The 19683-nt window shown below is 36.9% G+C and overlaps 1 protein-coding gene across 2 annotated transcripts; it reads right to left on the minus strand.

Annotated features, from left to right (window-relative positions):
* Positions 1-1727: 1727 nt before the first annotated feature.
* Positions 1728-19307, minus strand: LOC114287152 (alpha/beta-Hydrolases superfamily protein). Of its 2 annotated transcripts, none has more exons than XM_028230430.2 (5): positions 18284-19307; positions 10261-10319; positions 9994-10122; positions 7957-8092; positions 1728-2335 (listed from the first exon to the last, which is right to left on the minus strand). In XM_028230430.2, exons 1-5 carry the CDS (start codon positions 18980-18982, stop codon positions 1997-1999), a joined length of 1362 nt encoding a protein of 453 aa, XP_028086231.1. In that variant the 5' UTR covers positions 18983-19307; the 3' UTR covers positions 1728-1996. The 2 variants fall into 2 exon arrangements, with proteins under 2 accessions (XP_028086231.1, XP_028086233.1); XM_028230432.2 differs by lacking the exon at positions 1728-2335 and adding an exon at positions 7483-7762 and having other exon boundaries at positions 18284-19295.
* Positions 19308-19683: the final 376 nt, after the last annotated feature.

Below are 19683 nucleotides of genomic sequence, written 5' to 3' on the forward strand. Positions count from 1 at the left end.
ATGAGAAGAATGACATTTCAGGTATTTTTAAAGATGTTCTATGGAGGCAACAAGCTCAAGCCCGGTCTGAAGGGTGGTACAGTTTCATTCTCTTCCCAGTTTTATGAATGAAGCCCTTCAACCCAAAATTTCATATGCTAGCTTCAATTAGTAGAGGAAAATATGGTTTGCGAAGCATATGGCTTATTGGTGATCCCCCATCTCGATGTCAAGAGACTAGGAGAACTACAGCTGCCAGTTTCTGTCTTCCAGCGTGATTGGATTGAAGCGAAGGAATGGTTCCTCGCTTTATTGAAATTGAAGTCAAAGGGCAATTCTTGTATCCTTCATTGGTCTGAATCCCTTCCCCACTGAAGGGTAGCGGTTTGCAATCTTGTTTCAGCTGTCTGAACTAAGATCTTTTATTTTAGCCTGTATTGATTGGAGAAGTTCCTCCCTTTTGGTGAACTTTTGCCCGTGCTTGAGTTGGAGCTGGCTCAACTCAAGAGGTGCCGGCTCCTCTGCATGATTAGCAGTAGTATTAGCATGCTACAGTGTTGCTGGTCTGCTCATCTTCTACATCATGTGACATAAGTTGTGCTATATTGGAATCATGGATTTGGATAGAAATTTAGAAAGAGATTCTCATAGAAATTTGGAAAGAGATTCTCATACGGATTTTTATTCAAATTTTTTTACCATCTTCATTTCTATTTTTAAATTCATAATCCAAAATCACAGTTTTGGTGTTATATTGTACTATACGTATGGCACATAAATCTGGGTTTGGTTGGTATGGTTCCACTTTCTTTTTATCACTTGCATTCAAGAGATGTTCTTGATTGGTTATGTTAAACAAAACAGAGTGGAATAGTAAAAAAAATATTGAATTGCACATTACCCTATAGACTGCTTTCTAACATGAGTTATTAATGCCCATTATGGATTATATAGAGGAGTGATGTGGTAGGCTCAAGGATCTTTAACGAAATTGATGATCAAGCTTATTCTGGACTTGGTGGAGACTGATGGTTGAATGGTGGAAACAATTTACCAAGAGCTTTGACTTTTAACTCCCACGGGGCTACAAAGGTATACCCTTTGTGGTTCTATATCACAGCATAAAAGCTCCAGTACTTGCCACGGACAAAGTTAATGTGTGTCTCGTTGAGTTGATATGTTCTTTTAGCTCTTTTGGACACTGGTAATCTGGGCTGCTGGTAAAAGAACTCTGCCAAGTGCGTGCATGAGCTTGCCCTAATTTGTAGGGATGGATGGATGAGTTTCAAAGGAAGCAAATGATGTACAAAGTGGAAAGCACATCCTCCATGTGTGTCTGGGTGATGTATGAATTTTAACCTAAAGATCAAGTAGTAAACGATGTACGAAGTGAAAGGTTATATATCCTCCATATGTATGTACAAGCACTGAAATGAGCTCCCGGGCAGCCCAAATAACCACACAAAGACAAGGGAGTATATCCTCCATAAGAGATCAAGCCCATTCAGCAGGAGAATGTTAAAACTACCAACCAACTGGTTGCCACTTGCACGTTTAAGAAACAAAATTGGGGTTGGGAGTAATATTTAGGAGAGATTCAACTTCCAAAATCCTTAAAATTGCACAGTAGCTCCTGGTTCTTAGGAGATGCAGAGTGGAACCTTCGATAGAGGATCTCTCAGATTTGATTTTCCATCGTCAACTCTGAACATTGAATAGAAACTCACAAATGCACAGACAAAAAATAGTTTCAAGTAAAATGAAATAATATGTTGTAAACACACATTTTTTACAAACAGATTACACCTTTGAAAAACACTAATAACAATCTGCTGTTTAACATGTAAAATTGCACCTCATGGGTGCAAGCCCAGCCAGGGTTGAATGTCAATGCTTTTTACAAGATATGGTAAAAACTGTAACCATACAAAAAATGATTACCAATGATAAAAAAATAACCTATAACATGCATACAATCAATCACTAAAAAATAAGACAACCATCAGAGACGGGGCTGTTATTGTGGAGCAATTGTGACATTCTTCAGTAGGAATTCTCCAGACTCGTTTTTCTTCAAAATCTTCCCAACCACAGCATTCCAGTTAGTTCTTCCACCGCAGGACACTGATTTAGCTTTTGCTTCATTCTCAGAAGACTCAGCGGCATCCTCACCTTCTACAGATTCTTCCTTGCTTGTTGAGGGTTCGTCTTCAGGGGCATTGACAGCGTGAGGTATGTTCAAACTGAGAGCTCTTTCCAAAGCATCCCTGTGTTCTTTTTGTAAAGTATGCATCCTCTCGAATTTTTGTACTTTTGGGGCAGTTGTTACGGTCTCAGAAATATTGTCCCTCATTCTCTGTAAGAAGGCATCAATTTGCAGCAGAATGCATGAAATTCATCTTCTGACTAAATTGATTTAATTACAACAATTGATGACAAAGCCCAGCTTGGTAGAAAATATGGATACCACGGTTACACCATGTCACACTAATGGCTTGTTAACACCAACCAACCAGCTTGTAACATTTGTTTAGGTAGAATACAACTCATCTACATTCTCACATCAGCAATAACTCCACTTTTTAACCCAGACAACATTAAAATTCCTCTCTCAGGAAATCAATCGTCACCAACCGTAAAAACACTTGTAAATTTGTTGATATGGGCATGTGGGTAACACTTAACCAATCCCAGAGGCCACAACTTAAATTTATTGCATTTTCTCATTAAATTATATGTTTCATTTTTTTGTATAAAGAAAATACAAATATTTTGTTATGTTGATAAAAGTTTACAAAGCAAAGAGAGAATGCGATGAATAAATATATTCACCATTTGATTTGAGTTTTCAAATTTTATTTTCTATAAATAAAACAAAATAAAAGTTCAAAAAAACTTATTTGGTTAAAAAATATATATTTTATATATATTTATTTCACAAAAATTATCAACAGGTCCTAGGATTTATTACCTCACAAGTCCTGAGTGAAAAACTTTATGTATTTGCCCCTCATTTTGATAATGAGAAAATATTGAGACCTGTTAAATGTATGTTTTTTGTTTGTGAAATGGTCATTTGATACTAGTAATAATATTGAAAAATGTAGAAATTTAATGTATAAAGAGAAATGATTGTATTATTGATTTATGAAATTGATATATATTACAATGATTCATGATTCCTATATATAGAAGAGGGTGAGTGTGTAGTAGGTAAGGAGTAGGTGAAGTGGAGGTGGTAGTGGTGTAGTGGGTTAGGTTTAGTGGAGTAGGTGAGGTGGTAGTTGTGTAGTGGGTTAGGTTTAGTGGAGTAGGTTTAAGTGGGTGAAGTAGGTGGATTTTAACAGCCCCCGCAAACTCAAGGGGGATAGGAACTAACCAACTTGAGTTTGGAGAGAGTAACAAAACAAGAAAATACATAAAAATAAAAGAGGATAGGAGACACTGTATGGTCGTGTCAGACCATTGGTGAAGACACTGGATGGTGGTGTCATAACGTTGTAGAGGACACTATATGGTGGTGTCATAACGATGTAGAAGACAGTTTATGGGGTCATGTCGGACCGTTGTAGAAGACAGTTTATGGGGTCATGTCGGACCGTTGTAGCAGACAATGTTGTGACAGTTTACGAAGTCTTGCTGGACCCTTGTAGAAACTAACCGGAATCAATGTCGGGACAGTTTACAGAGTCTTGTCGGACCCATGAAGGAGCTAACCGGAATCAATGTTGGGACAGTTTACAGAGTCTTGTCGGACCCTTGTAGAAACTAACCGGAATCAATGTCGGAACAGTTTACAGAGTCTTGTCGGACCCATAAAGGAGCTAACCGGAATCAATGTCGGGACAGTTTACAGAGTCTTGTCGGACCCATAAAAAATACACTGTATGATGGTGTATATAGGCTGCCCAAATATATATATATATATATGGATATATATAGTGAGCCCTCAAAAGTCGCGCCCTCAAAAGGCGCGCCCACTTCATCAAAAGGCGTGCCTGACAGAAAGCGTCGAGCCATTAAAAGGTGAGCCGGAGACGCGGCGAGGCACGTGAGCGACAAAGTGGCATGTCGGCCTCTTCGTCATGGTCTTTATAAACCGAGGCGGAGGCTGTGCAAACCAGTTTGAAACTCTCTGAACATTGTCATTCTGAAACACTCGGTAAAGACTTTGTGTCCAACCCTTCTCTGAAACATCTGAACAATGGCCTCTTCTTCCCGTTCAGCTACCCAGAATACGGCATCTTCATCCCGTGGTCTACTCACTCTCTTTCCCGACCTCAATGAGTCAACAAGAGAGATAACTGGTGCGGTGGCACTGGAACCTCAACCAAGCGCCTCGGAGTTTGCTCCGTTGAACTTTCCGATGCGGTCTGTGGAGCAAAGAATGGCAGTACAGTCGGATGTGGAGGCCAATCAGTATACTTTGAAGTCATGTGTAGAAACCATGACGGCGGTCACAAACTTGTCGAACCGGCTGCAGAGTAGGACAAATGAGGTGCAGCAGTTAAACGCCCAACTGGCTCTGCTCCAACGCATGTATAAGGATGCGCGAGCAGAGATTAGTGTGCTAAAGGCAGAAAACAAGGAGCTGAAGCGGAAGGCCACCGTGATGTTCCGATTTGGTGGTCCGCCATATGCTGCAGTGGAGGATCAGGGAGTAGTGATCGTGCCCAGTGGAGTGGGAAACACGGAGGCAACACCGTCAAGGGCCGCCCAGGACGGAGGCAAGAAGAAAAGACCGGCGGAATAGGCGAAGAGAAGAAAAAATCCCGCCTGTGGATGTGGTTGTTTGCAGAAAAGAAAACAAAGCCGTTGTTGTCGTGGGTGTTGGATTTGCGTTTTTTTTTTTTTTTTTTTTTTTTTGCTGTAAAATTCTGATCGGGGTTGATCCCCGGCATGAAGAAACAACAAGTTTGTGGAATGATGATTTTTTATTTTATTTTTTATTTTTTTATTTTTTGGAATCGAATAATAAAAAAAAAATATGGAGATGGTGATGAAATGATAAGCATGGTGATGATGAATATATAATAATGAATAAAAATAATAAAGGATGGAGTGGGGAACAGGGCGAATTGAGAGCACCAATTAAGTTTTATAATAAAAAATAAAATTTGGGCGGTGGATGGGTGTGATTAAAAAAGAAAAGTGAATTGGGTGTGCCCCTTTCTCTCTCTCTTACGGAAAAATGGTGAAAAGGGAACAAAATGTATAAACTAATGAAAAGAAAGCAAAATATATATGTGTGTGTGGGGTTTTGGATTCTGAGTATGTGCATAATAATAATAATAAAATGAATGAGGAGAGAGAGGGTTTTATGTTTAAAGAAAAGAAGAGTGGGTAGATAATAGTAAAATAAAAAGAAACGAAAAGAGGGGACAAAACCCATGTGATAAAGTGGAGAGAGAGAGAAGAGGGTCAAGTCCCTCCTGTGTCTTTATGCTTTATGATAAACTTGGAAACAGAGGAAAGAAAAGTCCGGGAAAGGTGAAGGTGACTTGATGATCTGTGGCTGTCTAATAATCCTCCATAGCTTTTGCAAGTCTTTAACCTCTTATTGTAAGGGTTCTCTGGTTTTGCAAGATCCTCCAAGCACCTCACATTTGCCAAAGAAGTGAATGACTGTGACTTTCCCTGAAAGTGCTTTGACAACCCTCTCTTGAAGGGTAATTGTTGCATAAGAGAAGACATGTCATGCAATGGGCCATTTTCCAGTTGGCCAGAAGCCACAGATGGCAAAGGGGGTGAAGAAGATGCAGAGATTGAAGAGAGACTCGGCGCTGGTCGTTGGCGGTGGACATGGAATTTGTTAGCAGCAGCAACAAGAAGATCAAATAATTTGTGGCAGCGGAGTGAATGTATGTGTAGAGGTCCGGCGGGCGGCCAAGGCGAGGCTGCCGCCCGCCGGTGAAGCGGAATTACTAGGTTCTCAACCTTGCTCTGATACCATGTAGAAATTTAATGTATAAAGAGAAATGATTGTATTATTGATTTATGAAATTGATATATATTACAATGATTCATGATTCCTATATATAGAAGAGGGTGAGTGTGTAGTAGGTAAGGAGTAGGTGAAGTGGAGGTGGTAGTGGTGTAGTGGGTTAGGTTTAGTGGAGTAGGTGAGGTGGTAGTTGTGTAGTGGGTTAGGTTTAGTGGAGTAGGTTTAAGTGGGTGAAGTAGGTGGAGAGTAGGTGGATTTTAACAAAAAATTTATCAAAGTGATAAATGATTGGGCCATTTTGGTTTTTGTTATGAGTTTTGTAAATTTTTAGTTTATTTGTATTAGTTTGTATTGAAATATGATGTGAGAAGCGTAAGTAGTTGAATTTTATTTTTTTAAAATATTTTTATAATAATAAATATCTATGATTTTATAGGACCAACCCGTAACTATCCATTTTTCATATGATTTCATCTTTTGGGGGGTAAAATAAATTTCTCTAAAATTTAAAATATTTTTTTGGTATTTATTTTTGTCAAACTAAATTCTATTTTTTTGAAGAAAATAAAAAACCCAAATAGAGCGACCAGTATTAGAAAAAATAAAATAAAATAAAAAATCCAAGTAACCATTACACATTGCTCAGATCAGCTATTACCTAGTTCACCAAAAGAGAATAAAAAAAAATAAAAAAATAAAAAAAATAAAAAGAAAAAAAAAAAAGAAAAAGAAAAAAAGAGAACAAAGTGCTAATTTGGTAAAATTCCAAAATTTTGAGGATTGTCAAAACAGCGAGAGAGAGTTTAACATGTTACAGTGTTGGTGTTTAAAGTTGTGTTATTGTTCTGTAGAGTTATTGTTGATCACAATCTAAACAAATGTCACAAGTTAGCTGATTGGTGATACCAAGTCATTAGTGTGACAAGTGTAACTGTGGTATGTGCCTGTGTCAAACATCGATTTCAAAAACTTAAATATAACAACAAATTTCATGGATTTGTCTAACCCAACACACATCCAAAGGCAAAAGTTATTAATGGCAAAAGCCCATTTCAGAAGGCAAATATGACCTACTGAAATGTTTATTCAATTTTTAAAACTCCATCCAAGCAGTTTTATTCCAAAGAGAGAATCTGACATTGACATTGGTGATGACAAAGTCCATGCCAAATCTTCCTATGGCAATCTTTGGGGGCAAATTATATTTTTCACACTTCAACTTTTATTTAAATTTCATTTTAGTCCTTCATGTTTCAATTGTAACAATTTTAACCTCATACTTTCAAGTGAGGTTCACATTTTGATTGACTGATTTGGGAAGCAAAGAAAAGAAATGCATTTCTCTCGGTTCATATCACTTGTTTGGATTAATAAAGAGGACAAAAATTGAGTGAAATGGGATGAAATGGAGAGAAACCCATTTCTCTCATAACCTTCATTTTGAATCTTTACAAAAGTGGAGAGAATGGATGAGAAAAGAAACCAACTACTCACTATCTTTTTATATTTCCAAAATTGTCCCTTCATATATAGAAGAAATAAAAAAACTAACACCTATAAAAGGTTATTTTGGTAAATATAATATGAAACAATTTCTTTTCTTTTCTTTTATGTAGTTCAACTAAACAAGATAAGAGACAAATCATTATATTTTCCTTTCTTTTCTATCCCATTTATCCAAACAAGAGGAAGAGAAATTACAATCCTTTCTTTTCTTTGCTTTTCTCTCCTAAGTTACCAAACGTTGTGTCAGTGTAGTCCCTCCATCAATTGCTGTTGCAAAATTTGATGAAAAGTCATAATGGAAAATATTGACTGAAGGACCATATTCAAATTTTCCTGTAAGTATGAGGTTAAGATTGTTACAATTGAAGCACAAGGGACCAAAGTAAAATTTGAGTAAATGTTGAAGGGTAAGAAGTGTCATTTGCCCATCTTTCAGATTTTGTTGGAGTTTCAGTTGAAAAATTTGCATGCTTATGATGAAAAAAGAACATGGTCAAACTAAAAGAGTAAAATTGCTTCCCACTTACATTTAGAGCCTTCTCTGCTTCCCTTTCTATCCAAATAATTGCATGATCTTGTGTGGCATTGCAAGATAAGACAATGTGCTCAAATCTTCCATCTACTGGGATGGCAGTTCTGACCTCTGGAGGATATCTTGCACATCTGTGTGTACAATGCAAGGACATAATTTCAGAGCAAACAAAACTATTTTGCTAGCAAATTGCCACCAGCTTTCTTACAAGAGAAAAGAAAAGAATAACACAAATGCTACTTGAGGACAGATAATTACATAACAATTAACACCAACTACTGGAAAACTATATAATACAGGATATTTTTTATTAGAGCAATGCTAGGTTCTCCAAAAAAACTACCAAAAATTATACAGAATACTCACATGGGTGTGGCACATTCATGTGAGTATTGTGAAGAATTTTTGGCAATTTTTTTGGAGTCTAGCATTTTTGTTTTAATTATTATGTACACCATTCCTAAACATATAATAGGAAAATCTTCCTGAATACAAAATATAATTTTGAAGTATTGGTCAATTCCACATTGTTTGATCCGGATTTAAACTTCTATACTGAAGACGGAATCGTCATGAGAATTGTTCTATATACTATGAATATCTGATTGTTTTGTGATACGTAACACCAATATCTTGACAGAACATTAATATTTATCACCAATATAAATTCCAAAATTAAACAAATAAGAAAATAGGTATGGTACTATCAGGTTCAACTTATCAACAAGTGTCACAAGAAAGGATAAAATGGCATTCCAGTGATTGACGATAGCTATTTCCATTTTCCCTATTTTCCTTTGAATGATTTAATGAGTAATAGTTAGAAACTAAGTTGGAGTTCACAGTGGAAGAAACATGAGCAATACTGTTATTCTGTTAAACACTATATTTTATTGATTGATTTAAATTCTATTTTGAAAATAGAAAAGAGACTGGTGGTTGAAATCCATAGATTGGTTAAGCTTTAATGAAGTTGTCAGTTGTAAGAAAAAATTGAAATTATTACGAAACTACAAATCTTTTAAATATAGAAACACCCACCTATTAGAATAAGATCCCAAGAAACAAGTCCAGACATTATGAGCAATCTAAATTGAATTGAATAGAAATACTTATACAGGCTTCAAAGTAGTAATATGCAGCAAGAGTGGGTAAAAATAAATCAATTCTATGAACAAATTCTTTTCTATCTTTTACAGGCCAAAGTAGCTGAAATGTGCTCTTCTAAATCAGTGAGTTCTGCTGATCATGGCCAATAATTTGCATGTACAGTTGGAGAAAAAAGAAGAAGTCTATTTCAGAGATCATTTCTGCTGCATTTGGTAGGGGGGTGTCCATCTTTAGTCTTACTATATTGTTCTCAGGGGAAGACCAAAACATAGAGCATGCATTTAGCATATTGTTCTGGTGCACAACATGGAAACATCATGCTGTGATCATAAGGATATGCCAGTCACCCAAGAGAAACTCCAGAAGATATTTGAATAATTGACTAGTACCGACGTACCGTCTAATGTTTTGATTTATAAGGAACAACTATTTTCTTCATTCACCAACGGGTTATGAAATTTTAGTAGGACAATTTTGTTATAAAAATGGGCCACTGTATTGCTGAAGTTTCCAGGACATGAACTAAAGGATGGCCCATCTCTTTCTATTGGATTGAAATACAGGTATGGTTGATACTTTTTGGCGACAAAAAGGTCACCTACTGTGGCATAGTAACTGTACAATAGTGACACCATCTCTAGAGTGGTAGATCCAGGCAAGTTACAAGTTTTATAGTCTAACCTCAACTGAATTAGAATCTGTCACAAGGAAGCAGCAATAGGGTCTCCACTTAAAACTGCAATGCAGTTGTGTATAGAGTCAAAAGACAGTTGCAATATGCAGCAATTTTCTGAGATTTCTTCCTCAATAGTTATAGGACATAAAATACCTAGGGGCTATGCAAGGCAAATTCAGATAACTCCTAATAATCCTCAGATGAGGCCCTAAAATAAAATTAATAATGGTTCAGAGTTGCTGTTACCTGCAAAATTTTCTTTCTACAATATGGTACATTCTTCCAGGTGCATAGAGTCTTCTAAAATCTCTAAGCTTCCTACCTTCTGGTATGAAGGTATCCCAAAAGCAAACCACAAATAATAAGCAGGGCAAGCTGTCCAAAGCATTAAGGCCTGGTTTAAGAGATAATAATAACAATTCACTCCTCTACAAGGTAGAAAACCAAAAAGTAAACAACAGATTCAAAGGCTTCATAAAGTTTGAGTCATCATATCAAAAGAATGCAACTCACCAGAAGATCGATTTAAATATATCTTCCAAGGGGGTCGGTGTTCTTGGTAAGAAATCATCCTAGAAACATTAATTTGAGGTAGCATGGTTAGTTCAATAAATTGGAGCAACTACACAAAAGTTAGATGCATAACATGACTAAAAAGGGTCTGCATGATTTCCAAATATATGGGCAAGCAATTGACATATGGTAGCAGAGTCTCAGGTAGAATGAAAATTGAACAAAGAGAAAAGGACATATGATAGACAGAAATCAGGGAAACCATGGTCTACAGCACTAAACCTGCAAGGTGCTACAATCCATACAAACAGTTATTTGCCATACTCGTTAGAGTAAAATATATATATCTCAATAATCACATGGCTTCTTCCCATTGAAACAGCAATCTTACATCATTCCCATCTTGAAATCAGCATCCAGAAAAGAATTAATATACCTCTAATAGGTCCTAATTAAAGGATACAAGCAAGATTCAATACGTTTAACCATCTGATATGCCTCCTCTCTATCTCTCTAATAGGTCCTAATGAATAAATGCATATGTTATAACAAAAAATTGAGAGTTTGATGATTTAACGCAAATATGAGACAAATTACTGATGATCAATTCAACAAATTAAAGACATTTGGTGATATTGAACACACAAGCAATGCTAGCAACAGTTGACTCCACTAGTCTTGTTCTGACTGTTGCATTACACACCTGCACAACTAACCCATTTAAAAAGAGGTGAACTTGAATTGAGAAGTGTTGTCGGTTATCAAATATCAAAGAAATGATGTTTGAAAAGAGCAACCTCCCCACCCCCATCTACCATCGCCATCTCAGAACAAGTCAACAAAAACCAACCCTGTTATTCAACAGCTGTTGGGAAATGAAAATTATAAAAGTCAATGGTCCCTTAGCCTCCTAAAAGATGCCCACCATGCCTCCAGCTTATTCTGCCCAACTGAATTCCTGCCACCATTCTGAAAGGTACAATTACCTGGCCTCCACATGTTCCTCCTCATCGTCACCACAATCAATCTGGCAATTGCCTCTAACCATTGTTCAATCATAGATTGCTATGGATGGGGGTTTTGTCTTGGGAGTTTAATTTATAAATTATAATTTTTGGCTATGCAAAGGAGCTTAATTATTTATCATTTAGTTTATACATTTGAGATCCATTTCTTAGAATTCTACCTATCATACATTGACACAAGATTAGAAAATCAAATTATGAACATATTCTTCAATTATTTTCTTAATTTTTTAAAAAATGACTGAAAAAGACAAAGGGTGGTCATTGGCAGTCAGAAACAGGTAAGGAGTAGGGCTCTGCTCACAACGGTTCTTACCCTAAATCAAATAATAGTAGAGATACATTGTTGAAGGGAGCAGAAGCTCATTTTCTTTCTCTCTTTATCGTTTCTCTATCTGATTGCCTGTCAAAGCCTTAAAATCATAGCCTATGTTTGAACGCATAAAAGAAAGTGTTGGAGAGAAACTGTGCAAGAGACTGTTGCTGGCATTCCTCCAGAATGCATTCTTCTCTGAAATGACCATGTCAACCATTTTAGTGTGTTTACCATGCACAACGAAAATGTGGGGCATCTGTACCAGTTTTTTCTAGGTGGAACTGTAAACATTAGGGGAACTTTACGTGTAGGTCTTAATAAGTAGACTTATTGTCAAATAGGTCCAGTGAGAATTAATGGCGTTTTTCATCAAACACTATCAACAAAAAGTTACTAATTGACAGTTTTCAGCGACAGTTTAAAAACTTGGTCACAAAAAATGTTACTAATTATAAATTTTAGCGACAAAGTGGTAGTTTACCCAAAACATTAAGCATAGAACTAGCAAATTCTGATATGAACAATTAAAGTTGAGCTACATGATCTTGGACAATTAGCAAGCAGGTACAACCACACCACATACTCATCCAACAGACAAGCAATCAAATCAAAGGTTTTCAAAATTGAGGACAGGAAATTGAGATATAGAAGGCCTCTGAAAATCATATTGTTGTTCAAATGTTATGAACTTTTTTGTTCTCCTAAAATTTTCATGAGTACCAAATATTCCTAAGAATTATGCAATGCAACGTAGGAAGATTATAGGATACAGTATAGTAAACTTTGATCAATATAGGTAAATATCTGTGGCAAGCCATGGCATGCCCATTTGTTGGCTTATGGACTTGATAATCCTGACATAGATGACAACAGTTGAAGCCATTAAGATGGTATTGCATCATAAACCCATCAGAGATGGTACTTCAATTTTGAGCATGCTTGATGAAACATAAAGTCTCCAGTCCCCTCAACAGCAAACCTTTGACGCATGACTCGCATTATCCTTCCTGTAACTAACTTCAAGGCCAATGAATCCTAGTTTTACAAGGCTCACAACTACAATTCTATAGACTGACTTACTGCTCTGAGCTGGGAACTTGCTTGCAGTATGCCTCAGTCAGATGAGCTAGATCTACTATGTAAGACCTTTAAAAACTCTGGAATTATTAAAGCAAACTTGGGTGGTATGATCACGTTAAAATGTGAATCCCCTCTTGGAGGCATGCCACCCTCTTCAAACAGAAGCTCATCTTCTCTAGTCACTGGTACAAGGCCTATGTTAACCAATGTGGGATCATAACATACAACCAAGCTCTGCAGCCGACTTCCACATTGGCCCACTCTATCGACATTGACCTAGTGGTAGCCCTTTCCCTTCTGGCAGCTTCACTCCACTATCAATATTTGACACCTTTTTAGAGTGAGTCCTATCCTATACTCCTGATCCCATACTCGATGTGGTGGCTGGCTCTAATACCAAATTATACGAACCCCTTAGATAGAACTCACCCATGAAAACCAGCTTGCAAGGGAAGGGTGCCCAAGAGGTTTATATGCACATGGCCAAGGCCTATGTTAACCGATGTGAGATCGAAACAATCCCCCTCTCATGCAACTCTACAGCTCCCTTGAGTCAAGGTGCCTCTCCTCCATCCGTACACCTACCTAATCCAAGAAGCTCCAGACTGTTTATGAGTTAAATTTTATATTACTGTGGTTAACTTATGATATTCTATAAATCTATTCCAACCTCACACAATGGTGGTATATAATAGTTGATGTTTGCATATTCCTTTCTCAGACTGTCTACCTATTACCTACAGCTCTAATATGCATTATAACGGCCCTTGCAACGAGAAGTCGAGTCATAAAATTACTCACTAGGGCAAATTATTGTACAATGTGGCATGTCATCAGATTATAGAAACCTAGAAATCATTGTAAATGGGGCCATTGCTTGATTTTCCGGCAGAAGCTTGGAATGCCACTTACCAAGCATGAGAATATGAGTTCAAGCGTTCAACTCTGAGGGAGCGGGTTTGTACAGAGAATGCCAAGAGCTATCTCTGTACCAAGTACTTAGGAATAGCATTTTTATCTACTGTTATTATGTGGTCCCACATAGTGCCATGAGGACACACGGAAAATTGAAGTCTTATCACATTAATCAAGGCAGCAAGAACAAACTAGAATCTAAGATTAGCCACTTTGTGTCAAAGAAATAGCACAAGCACATCAAATGGTAGACAATTGCCAAGTCTAGACAACCTAAGGCAGAGCAATCTTAGCAACTTGAACAGTTGACTGACAGAAAGAAAGATTAAACTAAAAAAAAAAAATATCTCAGGTAACTCCAGCCAACATTTATGCTAAGAGAATTACCATTAATAAAAAATTTACGAAGTCCAATTTGTCAAATCCACACTCAATTGAGGAATCAGGCTCCATAAGTTAAATAGAGCTCAGATCTACAACTATAAGTTCAAAGGAATGAGGTCAAGTACACAAGTTTCTAGCTTCAAAATGGATCTAAAACTACCAGTTCAAGGGAATGAGGTCAAGTACACAAGTTTATTGCTTCAAACTAGATCAACAGCTACAAGTTCAAGGGAGTGAGGTCAAGTACATAAGTTTCTTGCACCAATTTTGAATGTTTTTTGTGATCCTATAAATGGTTAACAAATGCTCGTCGTCACTGATATCTTTTAAGGAATCATTAGACTACATGAACGTTTTACTGCAAATTATTTCTAGGTTTTTTTAAGTGTTTTGAGGCTAGTGAGCAGTATCCAAAACATCTACCCATCTGAAGAAACATAAAAGTTTCCAACTCCAAAAGCTAAGACATTTTGCATACTCATTTCCAAAACTCTTCATATTGAGTGAATATAACTATGGTACAGATGGAGAATAAATGAGAAAATGAAAATAATAAACTAACATGCCCACTTCTAACAACCTCATAAGAGTACCCTTTAAATTCAATCTGAAAAAAATAAATACATAAATACTTGAATTAACCTTACAATTATATATATACATACACTTGATGCCCATAGAAGGCTGACTGGATAAGGGATTTAATGAAACATGAAGAGAACTTTAAAAAGTAAAGGAAGCCAAAGGAGAACATGAGTTGACAATGTGGAGTCGTAGAGAATATATACACTCTCCCCAAAAAAAAGCACTAAAATAATATAGGTAAATTACAATGACATATATCCAGCTTCCATAGTATGACGAAATACAATAGGAAATAGCATAAATACAGCTGGTTCCACTAGTTTGACAAAATTACATTGATCTCCCCTCTAGTAATAGTCAAACTAACAATGATAATAGATCATGCAAATTACATTTTTTACTTTTACCATAGCATATATTTCAATAAAAAGGCCAAATTTAACTCCAATTTAAATGATTAAAATCCCTTTTGAATCATCTTTACCTTCTCCATCACTCCGTAATCCTAACGCTAACCCACAAACCACCACAATCGCCACCCTTCTCTTCCACCACCACCATCACAACCAACAACCCTCCACCATCACCCCTCTCTTCTGCCACCACAATCACACCAACCACCACCCCTCTCTTTTGCAACTACCATCACACCCACCACCACCCCTCTCTTCCTCACCACTCTCACAACCCGCCACCCCTCTCTTTTGCCAGCACCATCATACCCACCACTATCCCTTTCTACAGCCACCACCATCACACCTAGAAACCCCCAACAGCCACCTATGTTATATGAATTTTTCAAAATAAATCAAATACCCACGTTGAACACTTAACACTTGGGAAAATGGTGTGGGATGTGTTTGATACTTTTCATCGAATACTTCTTATATATTTGTATATAGCATTATCATTATATGTTTATATTGTTGCATAATTGCTTTAAAATGAGTAAAGTACCTTTTTGACATTCTCGGTCACATAAAATGCTATTTTATCTCATATAATAGATTAAAAAAAATAAAAAATACCATCCTTTTTTGCCGAGTTCACGTAACTTTAAATTTGAGATTTGGTAGTTTAAACCTCTAGATACACACCTACGCTCGAGTCCAAGAAACATCTACCGCCACCACCTATGAAGCACAGGTACTCCAAAAATGTTGTTATACAATTACCGAGTACTAGTACATGTACTGGTACGGTTGCATGCGTACCAGGTATGCCATATCCAATCTAGGGAAGTTAGGTACGCCATGGGTACACACAAGGTACTCCATGGGAATGGGGTTGGGTAAGCCAGGGCAAAAACAGAATTTTTAAAATTTTTTACGGGTACCGGAGCAATTAATATTTGCACATTTTGAAAAACCTAATAAATTTGGGGTGTTTTGTAATAATAAAAAACATAATCAAATTAGGTTTATGTTACAAACTCTGCTGCATCGTTACCTCTCTTCTTGACTCATTCGAAGAACCGTGACTCTCGTTCGAGGACAATGGCTGGTCGGTGACGAAGCTCAACTTTTCTGGTGAGTTTTTCATGGTTCATTTTCTTTGATTCTTCCTCTTCTTCTTCGATTTTTTTTTTTCAAATTTTCATTTGTATTTTTTACAACAACCATTTGCAAATTTAGCAACCATCGATGACTCCCAACACTTGAGTTTTCTCTTTTCCGGTGAGTTTTCTAAACTCCTCTTGTAGTCGATCACTCCTCCTTCGATTCTTCCTTTTCTTCAATTCTCCTTTGACTCTCCCTTTTCTTCGATTCTCCTTCTTCAATTCATCTTCTTTTTGTAATATTTTTTTTTTAATACATTTTATTCTTCATTTTTTTTTTCCCACAACAACTGATCTTCTTTTTGTGATTTTTTTTTTCCAAGATTTTACTTTAGTATTCTATTAGTATTGTTGAATATTAATTTATTTTTGTTTTTGTAATTTCTCTTTTCAGTTATTGTGTTGAACTTTGATTTGTAGCTTGTATGTTTAGCTATTAAAAAAAAATTTAAAAAAAATAATTGACGTACTCTAGCCGTATCCATATCTTACTTTTTGTAGATTTTGGCGTGTCGGTGTACTCGTATCGTACCCGTGTCTGTATTCATACGCGCACCCATGCTTCATAGGCCACCACCCTCTATTTATTCAATAGCCATTAGCACCTTCCACCAGTCACCACCGCCATCTACCTACTACTACCAAACCCAGCCGACACCCAACCACCGCCACGCCACAGCCAAACTCAGTTGCCACATCTACCCACTACCACGACTATCATATCCACCACGTCTCTCCACAACTACCTTATGACCCACAGACAATTATTTCACTAAGTAACATATCCAAAGTTGATAAATTTAATAAAAATAAATATATAATATTCAAATATATGGCACAATAAACTACATTAGTGCGTGTGTATCTGTATTGTGTCATGTGTCAGTTCTTCTCAGTTGCCATTGCAATCAAACCATCAGCACTACTTCAAACCAAACCTCCCCAAAATTGAATAATATGGGAGTCAGGGGTTGGGGTCTTGAGAAGACGAAGGGATTAAAGGGGAAGATTTTGGTCACATTGTAGATTGTTAGGGACATCTCCACCCTACACTCTATCATCTTCAAATATGAAGGATTACCTATTCCAATCCATCCTCTAAAACTATCTCCATTTGAGAGGAGGAATAGTTCATCCTCCAAATATAGAAAAAGTATAAAAAAAATGAAAAGAATGGTCTCCATAACACTATATATTAATTTTATTTTTTAAAATACCAACTTTGTCCTAAAGACCTTTTACTTTCAAATTTATATACCAATCATATCCTTTTGTATTTTTTATTATATGTCATAAGATAAAACACAAATAAATGTTAACATATATAAATATTTTACAAGTAAATAACTTTTGATATATACATCTAATTTTTATAAATTTGTTATAATTAAAAAGATTGAAATCATGCCTTTACAAAGAGTCTACTATTAAATATATTTAACAAAAACTTTAAAATTAAACATTTATTGATGAAAAAAAATCCACATACCTTATTAGATACGGAGAAATATGCTCTACATCCAAATTAGAAAATGATGTGTTAGATAAATTTGTTGTAAAACTCTTTTTCCAAATGATCAGAATGAAAAACTGTCTGCTGTAGAAGGGTTCTGCTTTTTTATGGAAGGATAGCTGGTAAGGAAAATGGATAGAAGAAAAATTGATGGACGGAAAATGAATGGTTAATTTTGGAGGGAAATATTTAGAGAGGAAAATGAAATTTGGGGTTGGAGTTTGGGTGAATGGTGAGATCCTCTATATTCAAATTTTGAATTAAAAAAAAAAAAGTTGAGTTGAGAGAGGATTGGGTTGGAGATGCCTCTTACTAGGGGATCATTTTGTTACCGTAATGAATTAGTTTAAAAAATAGTGTTATAACTGGTTTCAAGAAAAAAAATAAGAGGGATAATTTTGAAATTTGAATTCAAAAATTGATAGGTGATGGTATGAAATGAAATCGATAAAAGTCAAGTCAAAAACCTCAATATTATCTCAAACTGAAACTACCAAAGGCCAGTTGTGTGTGTATGTGTGTGTGTATATGTTTCAATTATAATAAGGAAGTTGATTATAAAATAAATTTCACAACAATTAATTAAGCAATTAATAAAAAACCTAATTAAAGAGAGTAGAGAGTAATAATAAATCAAAATAGTATACCTGCAACACCACAGAATGTATAACATCGGCGTACTTGACAGCCAGATTGAGCGACATACACCTGGCAGGGGCCACCGAGTAACAGCGCACATTACTTCTGGGAATTCCGCCGAGCAAGTCCAGATGATTGACTACGATCACCGTCAACAACGCCGCCACTCCAGAGCCCAAAGAGTGTCCCGTAAAAACCATCTTATAAGAAGATCCATTATCAACCCAAAGTCGCCTCAGGGTCTCGGATTCCTCATTCAAAATCCAAATAGCAGACTTCAAGAGACCGTGATGAACATAACCACCGTCAAACATCTGCATACCCAATCGATTGTCAAGCATGAGCTTGTAATCGCTCTCTTTGACGAGGCTCAGGCCGCGAATGGCGAGAACGATCTCGCGGTGGAGGTGGTCGGCGTAGATGAGGTAGGGAGGGGCGTGGCCGAGGGTTTGTTGGTAGGTGAGGCGTTTGATGACCCACTCCGGGTTGAGGCGGTAGCCGCCGGAGGGGGGGAACTGGGGGTGGCGGAGGTCGTCTTCGTAGACGGCGAGGATGAGGCGGCAGAGGCGGGGTACGGGTTCGAATTCGGAGGCGGTGGCGGGAGGCCAGGTGGCGCTGTCGTAGGAGCCGATGTAGGTGCAGCGTTTGCAGGCCCAGCGGAGACAACCAAGTAGAAGGACGCACTCCACCCCACACGACACTGACATGTCGTTGCTGCTGCTACCCTAACTACAACTAACCAACACCTAACAACACCAACTAATGCTATGCTATGCTATGCTCCTCTCCTGTTCTGATTTGGTGAACAATAGTAATAGTAATAATTTATAATTTATACACACAAGTATCACCTGGGAAAGGGGCTTGTGGAGGGTGCTGCTGTGCTGTGCTTTGTCTTGTCGGTCTGAGAGACAGAGAGAGCGAGAGAGACGATTTTGGGACGGAGGTTGGGAGGGGAAGGTAGAAGTTCTGGAATGTCCACCCGGCATGCCATGTGTGTCTTATATTAAGGCCACGGTGTAAATTGTGTATGATGTGTACTTTCCTATGCTAAAATATATAAACATTAAGCAGAAGATCAAAATTTAAAAATATTATAAGCCTCTGTTTGGGAAGAGGTTTTTTTGGGGTTTTTTTGGTTAAAATAGTCATAAAAGATAAAATAAGTTATTTTAGCCACAATAAATAAAACATCACATTTAATCCATAATCATTACACTCTTCTCTCACAAAAAAAATCAAAAAAGTCAAAAAATCAAAAAGTCCTTTTCAAACCAAGCTTTTTAGCCCAGGCTAAAATAGCCAAAAAAGCCAAAAAGTCAAAAAGTCAACCCACTTCCCAAACCAACCCTAATAAGTATGAATTAAGGAATGGGGTGTCTTGAGAAAAAGCATGGTGTATAAATAA

This window comes from Camellia sinensis, chromosome 4 (genome assembly GCF_055761805.1).
Source record: "Camellia sinensis isolate YWXY chromosome 4, ASM5576180v1, whole genome shotgun sequence".
NCBI lineage: Eukaryota > Viridiplantae > Streptophyta > Magnoliopsida > Ericales > Theaceae > Camellia > Camellia sinensis.